Source organism: Muscardinus avellanarius (genome assembly GCF_963383645.1).
Source record: "Muscardinus avellanarius genome assembly, chromosome: Y".
NCBI lineage: Eukaryota > Metazoa > Chordata > Mammalia > Rodentia > Gliridae > Muscardinus > Muscardinus avellanarius.
In genome coordinates this window covers 8,737,482-8,755,681 of record NC_137809.1, presented here as the reverse complement: position 1 = coordinate 8,755,681, position 18,200 = coordinate 8,737,482, and the positions used below count along the sequence as shown (strand labels likewise).

The window sequence follows — 18,200 nt, the reverse complement described above, 5'->3', positions numbered from 1 at the left end:
GAGAGGCATTCTAGCTCCAAGATACACCCACAGCCCAATTTTGTTTGTTTGTTTGTTTGTTTGTTGTAAAACAAGGTCTCACTGAGTTGCAAAAGGGCATCACAAAATAGCTGAACAGCCTCCCAAATGCTAGAATTACAAGCCTGCGCCACCATAGCTGGCATAATTTAACATCTTAATTTTCACTGCCCCCATTACTTATGTCTTAATAGTAAATCCATAGAACTAGACATGTTTTAAGGTTCAGAGTTTGACAAAGATGAACAGTGCATTTACAGCACATTGTGTAACATTCTCCATAATGCCTCAGGCAATAGTGCGTGTGTGTGTGTGTGTGTGTGTGTGTGTGTGTGTGTGTGTGTGTGTGTTTTCTTACTGGGTATTGAACCCAGGGGTATTCTGTTTCTAAGCTATACCCCCAGCCCTATTTTAACCTTATTTTCAAACAAGGTCTAAGTTGTGGAGAGCCTCACAAGTTGCTGAGTTGGCTATGTACCTGCCATCCTACTGTCTCAGCCTTCCAAGTACTGAGATTTCAAGTCTAAGCCACTAGCCTCTGAAGCCTAGTATTCCCAGGTAGTCTCCCATCTAAGAACTAAACAGGCTTGACCCTGCTTAGCTTCCTAGGTCGGACTAGACTGGGTGTGTTCAGGGTAGTATGGTTGTAGACTTATAAAAACTTTTGAGAAAACTAATTCATAGGTTGATAAGCCATGGATGTTCTTAAAAAAATTAACAAAAGGTGGCACATGCTTGTAAGCCCAGTACTTGGGAGGCTGAGACAGGTGGATTGCAGATTTGAAGCCAGCCTCAAATATTTAGCAAGGCCTCTGCAATTTAGTGAGACCCTATTACCAAATAAGAAATAAAATTGGGGTAGGGGTTTATCTCAGAGGTAGAATGCCTCTGGGTTCAAATCCCCAGTGACACCCAAAAGAAGTGAAATAAATACTGTGACCCTACTACCTATTGATCCAGTTACTATGAATTGGCTAGCTACTACCTATGATCTAGTAATACCACTATCCAGTGCCCACCATTCTTAACAATGGATAAGATATGGAAGCCACTCAAATATCCACGTCTATCAGTAAATGAATGGATCAATAGTAAAGTATTGTTCAGCCTTAGTAAAGAATAAAATCAAGCTGGGCGTGGTGGCTTATGCTTGTAATCCCAGCATTTGGGAGGCTGAGACAGGAGGATTGTGGTTTGCAGCCAGCCTCAGCTACTTAGTGAGGCCCTTTTCAACTCAGCGAGACCCTGTTTCAAAATAAAGAATAAAAAGTAGAGCTAAGTAGAGCTCAGAGGTAAAATGCCCCTAGGTTCCATATCTAGTAACACACACACACACACACACACACACACACACACACACACACACACACACACACACAGGAATATCAGTTCAACTAAAATTTGTTGAATTAGAAAGTCAAAATTAGCCGGGCGCGGTGGCGCACGCTTGTAATCCCCGCGCTTGGGAGGCAGAGACAGGAGGATCGCGCAGGTTCAAAGCTAGCCACTCGCGCTGGCTTAGGAGACCCTGTTTCCAAATAAAAATGTAAAAATAGGTCTGGGAGTGTAGCCCGGAGGTAGAAGGGCTTCCAGGAACCCCAGTACCACCAAAAAAAAAAAAAAAGAAAGAAAGTCAAAATTAATAAGCAAGCTGGGTATAGTGGCACACCCTTGTAATTTTAGCATTTAGGAGGCTGAGACAGAGGATTGCAGGTTCAAGGCCAGCCTCAGCTACTTGTGGAGGCCCTTTGCAATTCAATGAGACCCTTTTTCAAAATAAGGAATAGAAAACAGGTGGCTACATATGCCTATAACCAGTATTTGCCTAAAATGGGAGGATCGCAAATTCAAGGCTAGACTGAGCAACTTAGTGAGATGCATTTTAAAAAGCACACTTGTAATCCCAGCATTTAGGAGACTGAGGCAAGGAGTCTCAGCTTCTTAGTGACGCAGTGCCCTTTGCAACTCAGTAAGAAGTTGTGTCAAAAATAAAGAATAAAAAATAGAGTTGGGATGTAACTCAGAGGTAGATGTCCCTGGAATAATCCCCAGTACCACAACAGCAAAAATAAATAAATAAAAGGAGGCTGAGATAGGAGGATAATGTTCGTAGACAGTCTCAGCTACTTAGTGAGGCCCTCTGCAATTTAGTGAGACCTTGTTTCAAAATAAAGAATAAAATCTAGGGTTGGGAGTGTACCTTGGAGGTAGTTATGTCCCTGAGTTCCACCCTCGGTGCTACAAAAAATAAAATTAAAAAAAATGTCTGGGGGTTTAGCTCAGAGGTAGAATTGGTGTACAATCCTCAGCACTGAAAAGGAAAAAGAAAAATTTTGTGATTTATGACAATGTGTATGAAATTGGAGAATATTACATTAAATGCAATTAACCAAACCTCATGTGATAACACTCTATGTATAAACTAACAATTTTGAAAAGAAGTTGAACATGATAATGCACTTCTTATAATTCTAGTACTTGGCAGTCTGAGACAAAAGGATTGCAGGTTTGAGGACAGTTTCAGAAATTTACTGAGATCCTGATTCAGAATAATATAGGTCTGGGGTATAGCTCGGAGGTAGAATAATGTTTGATTTGATTCCCAGTACCAACAAAATTAAAGTGTAATTAAAACAATGTATTTTCTGTTCTATCTGCATTTTGCTTATATTGTCTGCATTTTCAAACAACAAAAGAATGAATTTCAATCATAAAAGTCATAGCAGCTGTGATAATTTTTAATTACTTCATACTATGCATTCTAATGTTTTTCTTATTTTTTATTTTGTCCCCATTTTATAGGGTTGGCAGAAAAGACTCAACTTCTGAAATTGAATGTTCCTGCTACCTTTATGCTTGTGTCTTTGGATGAAGGACCAGGTCCTCCAATCAAATACCAATATGCTGAATTAGGCAAGTTATATTCAGTAGTGTCTCAGCTGATTCGTTGTTGCAGTGTTTCATCAAGAACACAATCTTCAATCAATGGTAAAGTAGATTTTTTTTTCTTTTTAAAATAATGCTCTCTTGCTGGGCGTGGTGGTGCACATTTGTAATCCCCCCACTTGGGAGGCAGAGACAGGAGGATTGTGCAGGTTCGAAGCCAGCCTTGCTGACTTTAGAGACCCTATTTCCAAATAAAATATAAAATAAGTCTGGGAGTATAGCCAGAGTTAGAAGCATTCCATCCTCAGTACCACCAAAAAAAAATACTCTCTTGAATAGTACTTGATTGAAAGTAATTCTTAAGGCTTGTAAAATGAGTTTGAAAGCTGAGTGTGGTAGTGCATACTTATAATCCCAGTATTTGGGAGGCTGAGACAAGAGGATTGTGGCTTGCGGCTAGCCTCAGCTACTTAGAAAGGCCATTTGCAACTCATTGAGACCCTGTTTAAAAATAGAGAATAAGCCAGGTGTGGTGGCTCAAGTTTGTAATCCCAGCATTCAAGAGGCTGAGACCAGAGTATCATGATTTGTGGACAGCTTCAGCTACTAGTTAGTGAGGCCCTTTGCAACTCAATGAGACCCACTTTCAAAATAAAGAATTAAAAAATAGGGCAAAGAGCCAGGCGTGGTGGCACATGCTGGTAATCCCCGTGCTTGGGAGGCAGAGACAGGAGGATCGCACTGGTTCAGAGCCAGCCATACCAGCTTAAGAGACCCTGTTTCCAAATAAAAATATATAAAATAGTCTGGGAGTGTAGCCCGGAGGTAGAAGGGCTTACAGGAACCCCAGTACCACCAAAAAAAAAAAAAAAAAGGGCAAAGGATGCAGCTCTCAAGTAAAATGTCCCTGGATTCCATCCCTGGTACCACAAAAAAGATAATAATAAAAAAAATAGGGCTGGGAGTATAGCTCAGAGATAGAATGCCCCTGGGTTCCATCCCCAGTACTGGTGGTGGTGGGGGGAATCCTGATATTGTGATAGTTTATATAAGAAATAGTTAACAAAATTTTGGTGTTTTTTTTTTCTTTAGCTCATCATTATATTCATTTTATCTTATCATTTTGTAATATGTGATTGCCTTAGTGAATAATACTGTTCTTAGGAAATCTAAGATCATTTTTTGTTTGGTTGGTTTTGGTTTTGCTATTTTTTTTTTCTTTTCCTTTTATTTTGCAATAGTAGGGATAGAACCCAGGAGCATTCTACTTGGTAGCTAAACCTCCTGCCCTATTTTTTATTTTTTTATTTTGAAACAGGGTCTCACTGAGTTGCAAAGGGCCTCACTAAGTAGCTAAGTTTGTCTGCGAACCGCGATTCTCCTGTTTCAGCCTCCTGAATGCTGGGATTACAAGCATGCACCACCACACCTGGCTCATTTTATATTTTGAAATAATAAATTTGTTTTTTAATCTTATTGGCAAGTCTGATGGCTTTTCATTGATGACACATCTTTTCTAGGTAATCCTCCTCTTCCCAATCCTTTTGGTGACCCTAATTTATCACAGCCCATAATGCCAATTCAACAGAATGTGGCAGATATTTTATTTGTGAAAATAAGTTATGTGAAGAAAATTATTGAAGATTGTAGTAACTCAGAGGAGACCATCAAGTTACTTCAGTTCTGCTCTTGGGAGAATCCTCAATTCTCATCTACTGTCCTCAGTGAACTTCTTTGGCAGGTTAAAGAAAATTAAACATTTATCTGTCTGTAATTATAATTGTATGCCTTTAAGTGAGTAATTCACTAATTTTTACCTGTTTTTAGGTTGCATATTCATACACTTATGAACTTCGACCATATTTGGACCTACTTTTGCAAGTTTTACTAATTGAGGACTCCTGGCAGACTCACAGGTAGATACTTTTTTGGTATTATCATAATTACAATTTCCTAATTTGCAATAACAACCTCATCTGCCAGTAACTAAATATATTTGTACTTTTTGGAGCTCTAATTAATGTCATATATGTATATGACATATTATACATGTAAAATATATAAAAACATATATATACATGTATATATATATATATATACACACACATATATACATATATATACATATACGTGTGTGTGTGTGTGTGTGTGTGTGTGTGTGTGTGTGTGTGTGTGTGTGTTGCTAGGGATTGAACCCAGGGGCATTCTACCTGCGAGTTATACCCCAGCCTTAATTTTTATTCTTTATTTTGAAACAGTGTCTCACTTAAGTTGCAGAGGATCTCACTACATACTTGAGCCTGTCTGTGAACCTGTGATCCTCCTGTCTCAGCCTTCCAAGTACTAGGATTACAAGAGTGAACCACTACACCCAGTTTATGTTTATACTTTTATAATTTTGTTTGTTTACTTGTTTTGCTTTGGTACTGGGGATTGAATCCAGAAGCATTTTACCTCTGAGTTATACCCCAGCCCTATTTTATTTTTTAATTTATAAACAAGGTCTCATAGGTTTGATGAGAGTCTCACTACATGCTGAGGCTGTCCTTGAATCTGCAATCATTTTGTCTCAACCTCCCAAGTACTCAGATTACATGCACGTACCATCACGTCCAGCTCCATGTTGTATACTTTTTTTTTTTTTTTTTTTTTTTTTTGGTGGTACTGGGGGTGGAACCCAGGGACTTTCTACCTCCAGGCTATACTACAGACCTATTTTATATTTTATTTGGAAACAGGGTTTCACTAAGTTGCTGAGAGCCTCACTAAGTAGCTAAGGCTGGCTTCGAACCCATGCGATCCTCCTGTCTCAGCCTCCCAGGCACGGGGATTACAAGCGTGCGCCACCACGCCTGGCTCTGTTGTATACTTTAAAAAATAAGTGGAGCCACGCATGATGGTGCATGCTTGTAATCCCAGCATTCAGGAGGCTGACATAGGAGAATCAAGGTTCGAGGACAGCCTCAGCTACTTAGTAAGACCCTGAGGCCCTTTGCAACTCAGTGAGACCCTGTTTCAAAATAAAGAATAAAAAAATAGGGCTGTGGGTGTAACTAGGAGGAAGAAAGTCCCTGGGTTTCATCCTTAGTATCACCAAAAAAAGGTGAAAAATGCCACATTTGTTAAAATTTTCTTTTATTTCTGGTGTGTGTGTGTGTGTGTGTGTGTGTGTGTGTGTGTGTGTGTGTGTTTTAATATAGAGCCCAGAGACACTTTATCATGGATCTACATCCTCAGCCCTGTTTATTTTTTTACTTTTGTACAAAGTCTCATAAATTTGTCAGGCTGGCTTTGACTTTCAATCTTTTTGCCTTAGCCTCCTAAGTTGCTAGAAGTAGGGGCATGACCATCAATCCTGGCTGTATTGTTTTGTTGTATTGTTTTGTTGTTGTTTCATACTTAATATTTCTGCTTAATGCTTTCTTCCATATACTATTTTTCTCTTATTTTTAATGAAAGTAGAATAGAATCTTGTTAGATATTTTTATTTATAATATTTTAAGAATATGTATATTAAAGCCGGGCATGAGCCGGGCGTGGTGGCGCACGCTTGTCATCCCCGCGCTTAGGAGGCAGAGACAGGAGGATCGCGCAGGTTCGAAGCTAGCCACGCGCGCTGGCTTAGGAGACCCTGTTTCCAATTAAAAATGTAAAAATAGGCCTGGGAGTGTAGCCCGGAGGTAGAAGGGCTTCCAGGAACCCCAGTACCACCAAAAAAAAAAAAAAAAAAAAGCCGGGCATGGTGGCACACACTTGTAATTCCAACACTTACAAGGCTGAGACAGGAGAATCCGGGTTCACGGACAGCCTCAGCTACTTAGTGAGGCCCTCGGCAACTTAGTGAGATCCTGTTTCAAAAATCAAAAGACTTAAAAAATGGGCTGGGGGTATAGCTCACAGGTACAATGCCCCAGGGTTCCATCCCCAGTGCTGGAAAAGAAAAATATACATAAACATACACACATTACATATATACATGTGTCTGTGTTATAAATGGTAACTTGTATCATCTATGTTGGCACACACGTACTCAGTACTTGGGAGGCTGAGACAGGAGAACTGCTGGTTTGAGGCAAGAATCGGCAACATAGTGAGACGTTTCAAAAGAAAAAATTAAAAATAGGTCTGGAGTGTAGCTCAGAGGCCAAATATTCTGTCCCTGGGTTCCTTTTCTGGTAACACTAACACACACACACACACACACACACACACACACACACACACACACACACACACACACACACAAAAAAAAAAAAAAAAAAAAACAGTAACTTTGAAAGATTACAATTTCCAAACAAGTTTTTTGTTTGTTTGTTGTTTTTGTGGTTTTTTGGTGGTACTGGGGGTGGATCCCAGAGGCTTTCTACCTCTCAGCTATACTTCCAGGCCTATTTTTGTATATTTTATTTGGAAACAGGGTCTCACTAAGTTATTGAGAGCCTCACTAAATAGCTGAGGCTGGCTTTGAACCTGTATGATTCTCCTCTCTCAGCCTCCAAAGTGTGGGGATTACAGACATGAGTCACCATGCCCAGCTTCAAACAAGATATTAATAATATCTTGGGGGAAAAATTAAGTTTTTGACTGGACTATGAGTCATGAGGTAAACAATAATTGTTTTTACTTGCTTTCTGACCAATAATGATGCAAAAAAGAAAAAACATGTCTTATCTATTAGTATGTATGTATGTATGTATGTATGTATGTATGTATGTATGTATGTATGTATGTATGTATGTATGTATTTGGTGGTACTGGGGTTCCTGGAAACCCTTCTACTTCCGGGCTACACTCCCAGACACCTATTTTTTTTTCTTTTTTTTTTTTTTGTGGGTCTGGGGGTGGAACCCAGGGGCATTTGACCTCCGAGCTACACCCCCTGCCCTATTTTTTATTCTTTATTTTGAAACCGGGTCTCACTGAGTTGCGGAGGGCCTCACTAAGTAGCTGAGGCTGTCCCCGAACCGCGATCCTCTGGTCTCAGCCTCCCGAATGCTGGGATTACAAGCGTGCGCCACCACGCCCGGCTTCTATTTTTTTATATATATATTTTTTATTTGGAAACAGAGTCTCTCAAGTCAGCAAGGCTAGCTTCGAACCTGTGTGATCCTCCTGTCTCCGCCTCCCAAGCGCAGGATTACAAGCATGAGCCACCATGCCTGGCTCTATTAGTAAATTTTAATATTGACCATTGTGAAGAATGAACAATTAGCTACATAATACATTAAAATTTAGCTAAAGCTAAATGAAGTGAAATAATAATAATTATTAGTAATATAGCCAAATTCTGTCCCTCTGTCTCAGTCTCCTAAGTACTGGAACTACAAGCATGCACCTCCACACTCAGCTGGAATTTAATTTTGTACTTGAATTTAATTTTAATTTCATTATTACACCTGTTTTAGTTACTAGATTCTAACTTTACATTCTTTTTTGTTGTTATTATTGTTTGTTTGTTTGTGTTTGTTTTTGTTTTTGTGGTACTGGGGTTCCTGGAAACCCTTCTACCTCCGGGCTATACGCCCAGACATATTTTTATACTTTTTTATTTGGAAACAGGATCTCTTAACCCAGTGTGGCTGGCTTCGAACCTATGTGATCCTCCTGTCTCCGCCTCCCATGCGCATGGATTACAAATGTGCGCCACCACGCCCGGCTAACTTTACATTCTAAATGCAGTCTTACAGAAATAAACCAACTGAAAGTAAAAAATATGCCAGGCATGATGGCATACACTGTAAAATATGGTAAAGCATTATCAAAACATGGTTGAGGAGCCAGGCACACACTTGTAATCTTAGTACTTGGGAGGCTGAGACAGGAGGATCCCGGTTCTCAGATAGCCTCAGCTACTTAGTATGGCTGGCTGCAACAGTGAGACCCTGTTTCAAAATAAAGAATAAAACTGGGCTGGGGGCTCAGCTACTTAGTGAGGCTCTAAGCAACTTAGTGAGACCCTGTTTCCAAATAAAATATAAAATGGGTCTGGGAGTGTAGCCCGGAGGGAGAAAGCCTCTGGGTTCCACCCCCAATACCACCAAAAAAAATAATAATTGGGCTGGGGGTGTAGCCCAGAGGTAATATGCCTCTGGATTCCATTTTCAGTACTGAAAAAAAAAAAAAACTTGGATAAGTTTAATAAAAATATGCCAAGCATCAGCCTGGGGTGGTGGCGCAAGCTTGTAATCCACACGCTTGGGAGGTGGAGACAGGAGAATCGCTCAGGTTCGAAGCCAGTCGCGCTGGCTTAAGAGACCCTGTTTCCAAATAAAATGTAAAATAGGTCTGGGAGTGTAGCCCGAAAGGGTTTCCAGGAAGCCCAGTACCACAAAAAAAAAAAACCATATATATATATATGCCAAGCATAGCCCGGTATGGTGGGGCACACTCTTATCCTAGTATTTGGGAGGCTGACATAAGAGTATCGCACAGGTTTGAAACCAGCCTCGGGTACTTAGGAAAGCTCTCAGCAATGTAGTGATACCCTGTTTTTAAATAAAATGTAAAATAGGTCTAGGAGTGTAGCCAGAAGCAAAAGCCCCTGGTTTCCATCCCCAGTACCATAAAAGAGTATAAAAGAAAAAATATGCCAGGCATGATGGCATACACCATAAAATATGGTAAAGTATGCCTGTAATCCCAGTTGTGAGAGGCTGAAACAGGAGAATTTCAGGTTTGATGCCAGCTAGGCATTTCAAAATTTAAAAGTCTAGATGTGTAGCTCAGTGACAAAAGAAAACACATAGTGACAGGTTCTTAGGATCCACTCAAATATTTATTTCTTTAGGTATTGTAAATTTTGTAGCCAGGCGTGGTGGTGCACGCTTGTAATCCCCGTGATTGGGAGGCGGAGGCAGGAGGATTGTGCTGATTTAAGAGACCCTGTTTCCAAATAAAAAAATATAAAATAGATCTGGGAGTGTAGCCCAGAGGTAGAAAGGTTTCTAGGAACCTCAATACCACCAAAAAAAAAAAAAAATTGTAAGCCAGTCGTGGTGCACACTTGTAAACCCAGTACTTGGGGTAGGAAGACAGGAATTTCACAGGTTCTCACAACTTATTGAGACTTTTCAAACTAAATAATAAAAATAGGGCTGAGGGTGTAGTTCAGAGGTAGTTTCCCTGGGTTCAGTCTCCAGTACTGCAAATAAAATAAGTGAATGAATGAATGAATAAATGATGAATGAATCTTGTATCTGATTCTTTTTTAGAATTCATAACACACTTAAAGGAATTCCAGATGACCGTGATGGACTGTTTGATACAATCCAGCATTCCAAGAATCACTATCAAAAAAGAGCATATCAATGTATAAAATGTATGGTAGCTCTCTTTAATAATTGCCCTATTGCTTACCAAATCTTGCAGGTGAGAGTTTCTTATAATTTTATAGTCAAATTTTTTGTTTTTCTTTTTGTGTCATGTGTAGGTATCTATATTGTGGTGCTGGGAGTTAAAGTAGAGGGATTTCTACCTCAGAGCTACATCCTCAACCCTATTTTGTTTTTTGTTTTTTAAATAGAGTCTCACTGAGGTGCTGAGTGTCTTGCTAAATTGCTAATGCTGGCCTTGAACCTGCAATCCTTCTGTCTCAGCCACCTAAGTACTGGGATTATCAACATGTGCTACCACACCTGGTTCTGAGTCAAAAATTTTTTGTTTTGGAGTGTGTGTGTGAATACGTGTGCAGATATTCTTCCTCTAAGCTTTACCTTTAGTAATATTTTCTTTCTTTCTTTCTTTCTTTCTTCCTTTCTTTCTTCCTTTCTTTTTTTTTTTTTTTTTTTTTTTTTTTTTTTTTTTTTTTGCAGTTCTGAGAAGGGAACCAAGGAGGGGCATTCTACCTCCAACGTACACCCCCAGCCCAATTTTTTATTCTTTATTTGGAAACAGGGTCTCACTAACTTGCAAAGGGTCTCACTAAATAGCTGAGGCTGTCTGTGAACCGTGATCCTCCTGTCTCAGGCTCCTGAATGCTGGGATTACAAGCGTGCACCACCACACCCAGCCTCTTTTATATTTTGACAGACAGGTCTCACTACTTGCTTCAGGTGTCCTCGAATCTTCACTCCTTCTATCTCTACCATTCCTGGCAAGTCTTTTTGGTTTTGTTTTGTTTTGTTTTGTTTTGTTCTGGGAATAGAACCCAGGGGCCTTCGACTCCAGGCCATCCTCGCAGTCCTATTTTATACTTCATTTGGAAACAGGGTCTTACTAAATTGCTGAGAGCCTCACTAAGTAGCTGAGGCTGGCTTCAAACCTGTGCAATCCTCCTATGTCATGCTCCCAAGTGCCTGGGATTACAAACGTGCATCACCATGCCCGGCCCAAATCAGAACTTTTACAGAAAATAAACTTGGATGTTACTATTTTAATTTGACCCTTTTTTTTTTTTTTTTTTTTTTTTGGTGATACAGGGGTTCCCGGAAACCCTTCTAACTCCGGGCTACACTCCCAGACCTATTTTATATTTTTATTTGGAAACAGGGTTTCTTAAGCCAGCGCGGCTGGCTTTGAACCTGCACAATCTTCCTGTTTCCGCCTCCCAAGTGTGGGGATGACAAGCATGTGCCACCGTGCCCGGTGCTCAACATTATTATTTCTTTTTTTTTTTTTTTTTTTTTTGGTGGTGGTACTGAGGTTCCTGGAAGCCCTTCTACCTCCGGGCTACACTCCCAGACCTATTTTTACATTTTTATTTGGAAACAGGGTCTCCTAAGCCAGCGCACGTGGCTGGCTTTGAACCTGTGCGATCCTCCTGTCTCTGCCTCCCAAGCGCGGGGATTACAAGCATGCGCCACCATGCCCGGCCAACATTATTATTTCTTAAAAATGTTTTAATAAATCAGTGTGGTAGCACATGCTTGTAATCCTAGAATTTAGGAGGCTGAGACAGGAGGATTGCAGTTCGCAGACAGCCTCAGCTACTTAGTGAGACCCTTCACAACTCAGTGAGACCCTATTGAATAAAAATGGATTGGGGTGTAGCTTGGAGGTAGAATGCCCTTGAGTTCCATCCTCAGTACTAAAAAAAAAATTATATATATATTAATAAATGTAGTTCTATTTTCTTTTGAAGGATAATGGAGATCTTAAAAGAAAATGGATCTGGGCAGTGGAGTGGCTTGGCGATGAACTTGAAAGAAGACCATATACTGGCAATCCTCAGTATACTTACAACAATTGGTCCCCTCCTATACAAAGCAATGAAACATCAAACGGTTATTTCTTAGAAAGGTCACATAGTGCTAGGATGACTCTTACAAAAGCATGTGAACTCTGCCCAGAAGAGGTAAAAAAAAAAGGAATAAAGCTATCATTTGGCAACAGATAGAAATGGATTAAAGTAATTTATTTTTATAGGCTAGTGTTTAATTTATTTTTATAGGCTAGTGTTTATGTATTAATGATATTATAGTTTTGTTTGCTTTAATAGTTAGCATTGATAAATTTGTTCTGAACAACAGCATTCTTCTGGAGAAACTAACATGCAATTGTCTAAAATATATATCTGGAAGAATTCAAATTTTTTTCTCTTATGAATTATTTATAGACTAAATGAAAGGATGTTAAAGCTCATCTGTGTATTTTTTAAAGACATTAAGTGAAGGAGATGAGAAATAATTTTTTATTATTACCATAATTATGTTTTGATCTCTTTTAAATATTTAACATTAGGAGCCAGATGACCAAGATGCCCCAGATGAGCATGAGTCCTCCCTACCAGAAGATGCAGCATTGTATCCTCAGTCACCTATTTCCCAATATCAACTGGTAAAAAGGAGTTTTCTTCATTTTTATCCCCCAAATCTTTGTGTGCAGGGTTGAGGGTTAGAGGATGGTACTAGGGATTGAACCCAGGGGGCATTCTACCTCCAAGCTATATCCCCACCTCTCTGTTTGTGACCAGGTCTTGCTAAATTATTGAGAATCTTGCTAGGTTGATGAGGCTGTTCTCCAACCCTCAATCCTCCTGTCTCAGCCTTCTAAATACTGAGATTACAGGTGTCTCTCAGTAAGCCCAGCTCTCTAAGCTATTTATGTCTTATAGAAAAGATATTCTCTCTTATTTTTTCTAAGTAGTTAGACCCTTTTTTTTTCCACAATGGTTATCTAAGACAGCTTTAACTATAATAGACTATCTAAGACATCTTATTTTGGGGGAGCTTTCTATCTTCAAGATACTCCCAACCCTATCTTATTTTTTATTCTTTATTTTGAAGCATGGTCTCACTAAGTTGCAGAGGGCCTTACTAAGTACCTGAGGCTGGCTGTGAACCTGCAACCCTTCTCTATCAGCCTCCCAAGAACTGGGATTACAAACATGCACCACTACTCCTGGCTCTATCTAGGATATCTTTGCCTAGAAGGTCAGAAGAATAGTTGAAACGGTACTATGTTAGCCAGATGTGGTGACACACACTTGTAATCCCAGCATTTGGGAGGCTGAGACCAGAGAATCACTGTTCCATCCCCAGGACTACAACAATAAAAAACAAAGCAAATTGAAAGCCAGGTGTAGTGGTTTATGCATGTAATCCCGGTTTGGGGAGGCTGAAACAAGAGGATCGCGGTTTACAGACAGACTCAGCCACTACTTAGTGAAGCCCTTTGCAACTCATTGAGACCCTGTTTCAAAAGAATAAAATAAGCCAGGAGTGGTGGCACACGCTTGTAATCCCTGCACTTGGGAGGTAGAAACAGGAGGATCATGCAGGTTCGAAGCCAGCTGTGCACGCTGGCTTAGGAGACCCTGTTTCCAAATTTTTATTTAAAATTTATGTAAAAATAGGTCTGGGAGTGTAGCCCAGAGGTAGAAGGGCTTCCTGGAACCCCAGTACCACCAAAAAAAAAAAAAAAAAAAAAAAAAAAAAAACCAGAAAAAACAGAAGAAGAATAAAATAGGGCTGGGGGTGTGGCTCAGATGTATTCTGTACCTGGATTTCATCCCAGGTACCAGAAAAAGAAAGAAAGAAAGAAAGAAGGAAAGAAATGGTATCATGTTGTAACATGTTTCATCTAATCCCTATAATATTTAATCAACTAGGCATCCTTCCTGCCTTGTACTTAATAATACTGTGTAAACCAGGTGTGGTGGTACATGCTTGTAATCCCAGCATTCAAGAGGCTGAAACCAGATTGCAGTTCACAGATAGCCTCAGTTAACTTAGTGAGTCCCTCTGCAACTTGGTGAGACCCTCTTGCAAAATAAAAATACAAAATAAGGCCGGGCATGGTGGCGCACGCTTGTAATCCCCGCACTTGGGAGGCGGAGAAAGGAGGATCGCGCAGGTTCGAAGCCAGCCATGCTGGCGTAAGAGACCCTGTTTCAAAAATATAAAATAGGTCTGGGAGTGTAGCCCGAAGGAAGAAGGGCTTCCAGGAACCCCAGTACCACCAAAAAAAAAAAAAAAAAATAGGGCAGGGGATGTAGCTTGGAGGTCAAATGCCCCAAGCCAGGCATGGTGGCGCATGCTTGTAATCCCAGCACTTAGGAATCTGAGACAGGAGGAAAGCACAGGTTCGAAGCCAGCCTCAGCTACTTAGTGAGGCTCTCAGCAATTTAGACCCTATTTCCAAATAAAGTATAAAAATTGGGCTGGGAGTAGTAGTAGTCCAGAGGTAGAAGGCTCCTGGGTTCCATCCCCATCCCATACCACCAAAATAAAATAATAAAATAAAATTAATGACTGCTATATGACATTTTGGTGCACATCTATAATCCTAGACTTTGGGAGGCTGAGATAGAAAAATCAAAAGTTCAAGGCCAGCCTCATCAATTTAGCAAAACCCTGTTTATTTAATTTTAAAAAAAAGTGCTTTAGGGGTGTAGCTCACTGATAGCGTGCCCTTCAGCTCAATCTCCAGTACCACATACACTCATTAGATGGAGAAACTTTATGAGGATTTTTTTTATTGAAAAAAATAAATTTTGCCAGGCATGGTATTGAAAGTTTATAATCCCAGCATTTGGGAGGCAGAGACAGGAGGATCGTAGTTCTCGGTCAGTCTCAGCTACTTAATGAGGCCCTTTGCCAGCTCAGTGAGACCCTTTCAAAATAAAGACTAAAAAATAGAGCTGTGGTGTAGCTCAGAAGTATGATACCCCTGGGTTCCATCCTCACTACCGGGGGGAAAAAAAAAGGAAATTTTGAGGAAATGTTCTGAGAAGATTGTACTACTGTTAAGCAAAAGTTTGCATTTCTGTCATGTTTCCAAACAATGCAGCTGATCAGGGATCATAGTTATAAGTGATTACTTTTTTTTGCTGGGTATGGTGACACACACTTGTAATCCCAGAAATTGTGAGGCTGAGACAGGAGGATCTGAGTTTGTGGACAGCCTTAGCTACTAAGTGAGCCCCTCTCCCCCCATTCCCTACCCCCACAGTTTAGTGAGGTCCTGTTTGAAAATAAAGAAAATTGGGTAGGGGTATGAGTTAGAGGTAGAATGCCCCTGAGTTCAATCCCCAGCACCACAGAAAGAAGAAAAAAAAAAAAAAAGATTACCTTTAGCATAACAGGTGAAAATAGAAAACCCTTAAGAACTTTTCTCAGCATGATGGCACACATTTGTAATCCCAGCATTCAGGAGGGGGAGACCAGAGAATCAAGATTCTCACACAGCCTCAGCTAGTGAGTCCCTTCACATTCAGTGAGACCCTGTTTATAAAGTAAAGAGAACTGGGTGTAGTGGTACACGCTTGTAATTCCAACACTTGGTAGATTGAGACAAGAGGATCACACAGGTTCGAAGCTACATAGAGGCCCAACTTAGTGAGACCCTGTTTCAAAATAAAGAATAAAAAATAGGACAGGGCTGTCCCCAGTCCCACCAAAAAAAAAAAAGTAGGAAGCTGGGCATAGTGGCCCATACTTGTAATCCTGGCATTTGGGAGGAGGCTGAGACAGGAGGATGGCAGTTGCAGTCAGCCTTAGCTACTTAGGCCCTTTACAACTCAGTGAGGCCCTGTTTCAAAATTAAAAAACAAAAAATAGGTATGGGTGTGTGGCTTGGAGGTAGAATACCCCTGGGTTCCATCCCCAATATTGTAAATACACACACACACACACACACATACACACACACACACACACACACACAGATTAAAAAATGGTACTTATTTACTGTATAATATATGGATCAATTTCTACATTTGTTTATGACTAGTCATGAAAATGAAAAACCAGGCCCTGTGGCCCAGACATCTATCATCTCAGTATTTTGGAGGCTGAAACAGTAGGATTGAAGGTTCAAAGCCAATCTTGACAACTTAGTGAGACAGTTTCAGAATAAAAAAATAAGAACTGGTGGTATGATCCCAGTTCATTGGAGCCTTATATACAATGGGTCACAGGTTTAAAGCCAACTTGAAGATCTCACATTTTAGTGAGACCATGTTTTCAATAGGGCTGATAGTATGGTTTGAAGGTAAAAGGCCCCAGGGTTCCATCCATAGTACCACAATAAGGAGAGAGGTAGGGAGGATGAACAAGTATACTCCAAGCAAGCTGGGAGTATAGCTCAAAGGTAGAATGTCCCTGGATTTAAATCCCAACACCAAATAAGTATATCCTAAAAATAAAAGAAATATCTGCTTTAAACAAACTTTAGTCCATGATTTAACATTTTAGTTGAAATATGTGAAATTTTTTTTTATTTTCTATTTTTTATTTTTTATTTTTTGGTGGTGGTACTGGGGTTCCTGGAAGCCCTTCTACCTCCGGGCTACACTCCCAGACCTATTTTTACATTTTTATTTGGAAACAGGGTCTCCTAAGCCAGCACGCGTGGCTGGCTTCGAACCTGCACAATCCTCCTGTCTCTGCCTCCCAAGCATGGGGATTACAAGCGTGTGCCACCACGCCCGGTGAAATATGTGAAATATTTAACAATAAGGTATCTTTTGCTTCTTAGAACAATGTACATGGACAGCCGTATACAGGTCCGGCAACACAACATTTGAACAGCCCTCTGAAAAATGGCCAAGTTCAAGAAAATTATGGAGGCAATGAAGAGTTATCGTCACCTCAAACAAAGGATCAATGAAATTCACTTGGGCCTTAAAGTCCAAACTTTTTTTTGTGCCTGGTCAATACTTAAAACTAGGAAAACTGTTCCAAAGCAACATGGAGTAGAGTCTATTCACTATCTTATTTGTAGAGATTTGTTGTCAGTATATAAGCATCTGCAACAGAAAGTGTATAGTGTTTTGTAATAAATGGCTGATACTAATATGTAAATGGCAAAAGTATATATAGTATATCATTAACTTTAATTCTTTAAAAAAATTTTTTTCCAGAAATGTATAAAAACATAGAAGTTAATTTTTTACAGCCAGTATTTCCTGCTTCCTGGGAGTCAGATCAGCTCTACCAAAACAGGGAGAAGGATGGAGGAACATAAAAAGAGCCCATTCATGTCAATCACATCAATAGTTTCCTATTAGTTCCTTATTATTGGATAAATAAGGCTGGATAAAAATAAGGCTTATGATGATGGTTGATGTGGAATGTAGGTAATGTAACATTGTTTCCAGACATTTTCAGTTCCTTTTTATTCTGGGATTAGAATAATCACTTCAAAGCTGTGTTCATGCTATAATATTTACCAAGGCTTCACACTATATTCATATGCTAATGGGAACAAGAATTACCTAAGGTCAATACTATCCCAAAAATGACAATAAATATATGCTTACAGTTTTTTTTTTATACCTAGAATAAGCATAAAATTGGGAAATAGGAAACGCAGTTCTTATTTAACATTTGAGTTTCATATCCTGACAATATAAAGAGTTTCAGAGTATTTTAGGAATTTAAAAATATTAAAACAAATATGTAAGTTTTTGTTATTCCAGAATGTGTAAGGCATAAGAGGAAGATTATTTTGGTTTGACTTTTGGTAGAATTTATTTACTGATGCTTCAGAAACCTTGTTTCTACTGAATCTCTTTTAAGTGGACATCATTAAAATCCATATTATTTTGAAATACCATCATACCAGTATGCCTGACTTAGTCCCTAATTTTACTTGAATAATTATCAGTTAGTTTTTCATTATTTTAAAAGTCTTATTGTTAAATATGGGGTTTAAGACATAAACTCCTGACTTAAAATAATTGTAAGGTAGTATTTTAAACATTTGTTTAAATATTCAAGCTCTTAATACCATATTTCAAGGAGAATGGGTAACTTTTGAATGTGTGTAGTATTTTTAAAGCTGTCTAGTAACCAAATATTTATGCAGACATATACAGCTCATCCTATACTATTTAAATATTTTTCTGTTTTATT

At 39.4% G+C, this 18,200-nt stretch overlaps 2 protein-coding genes across 3 annotated transcripts in view; both read left to right on the top strand.

The window, feature by feature from the left end:
- LOC308279543 (ubiquitin carboxyl-terminal hydrolase 9X-like) overlaps positions 1-16,953 on the top strand; it is a gene marked incomplete at both ends in the record, with an annotated part of 146,498 nt that extends 129,545 nt beyond the window's left edge. For both annotated transcript variants that reach the window (XM_080719669.1, XM_080719670.1), the window contains 7 exons: positions 2,821-3,006; positions 4,425-4,645; positions 4,732-4,820; positions 10,116-10,272; positions 11,984-12,196; positions 12,583-12,678; positions 16,822-16,953. In XM_080719669.1, coding sequence (XP_080575795.1) covers positions 2,821-3,006; positions 4,425-4,645; positions 4,732-4,820; positions 10,116-10,272; positions 11,984-12,196; positions 12,583-12,678; positions 16,822-16,953 — 1,094 coding nt within the window. The remainder of the gene's footprint in view (positions 1-2,820; positions 3,007-4,424; positions 4,646-4,731; positions 4,821-10,115; positions 10,273-11,983; positions 12,197-12,582; positions 12,679-16,821) is intronic.
- The window catches only part of LOC308279535 (F-box-like/WD repeat-containing protein TBL1XR1), a gene marked incomplete at both ends in the record, with an annotated part of 935,328 nt that overhangs the window by 404,562 nt on the left and 512,566 nt on the right, over positions 1-18,200 (top strand).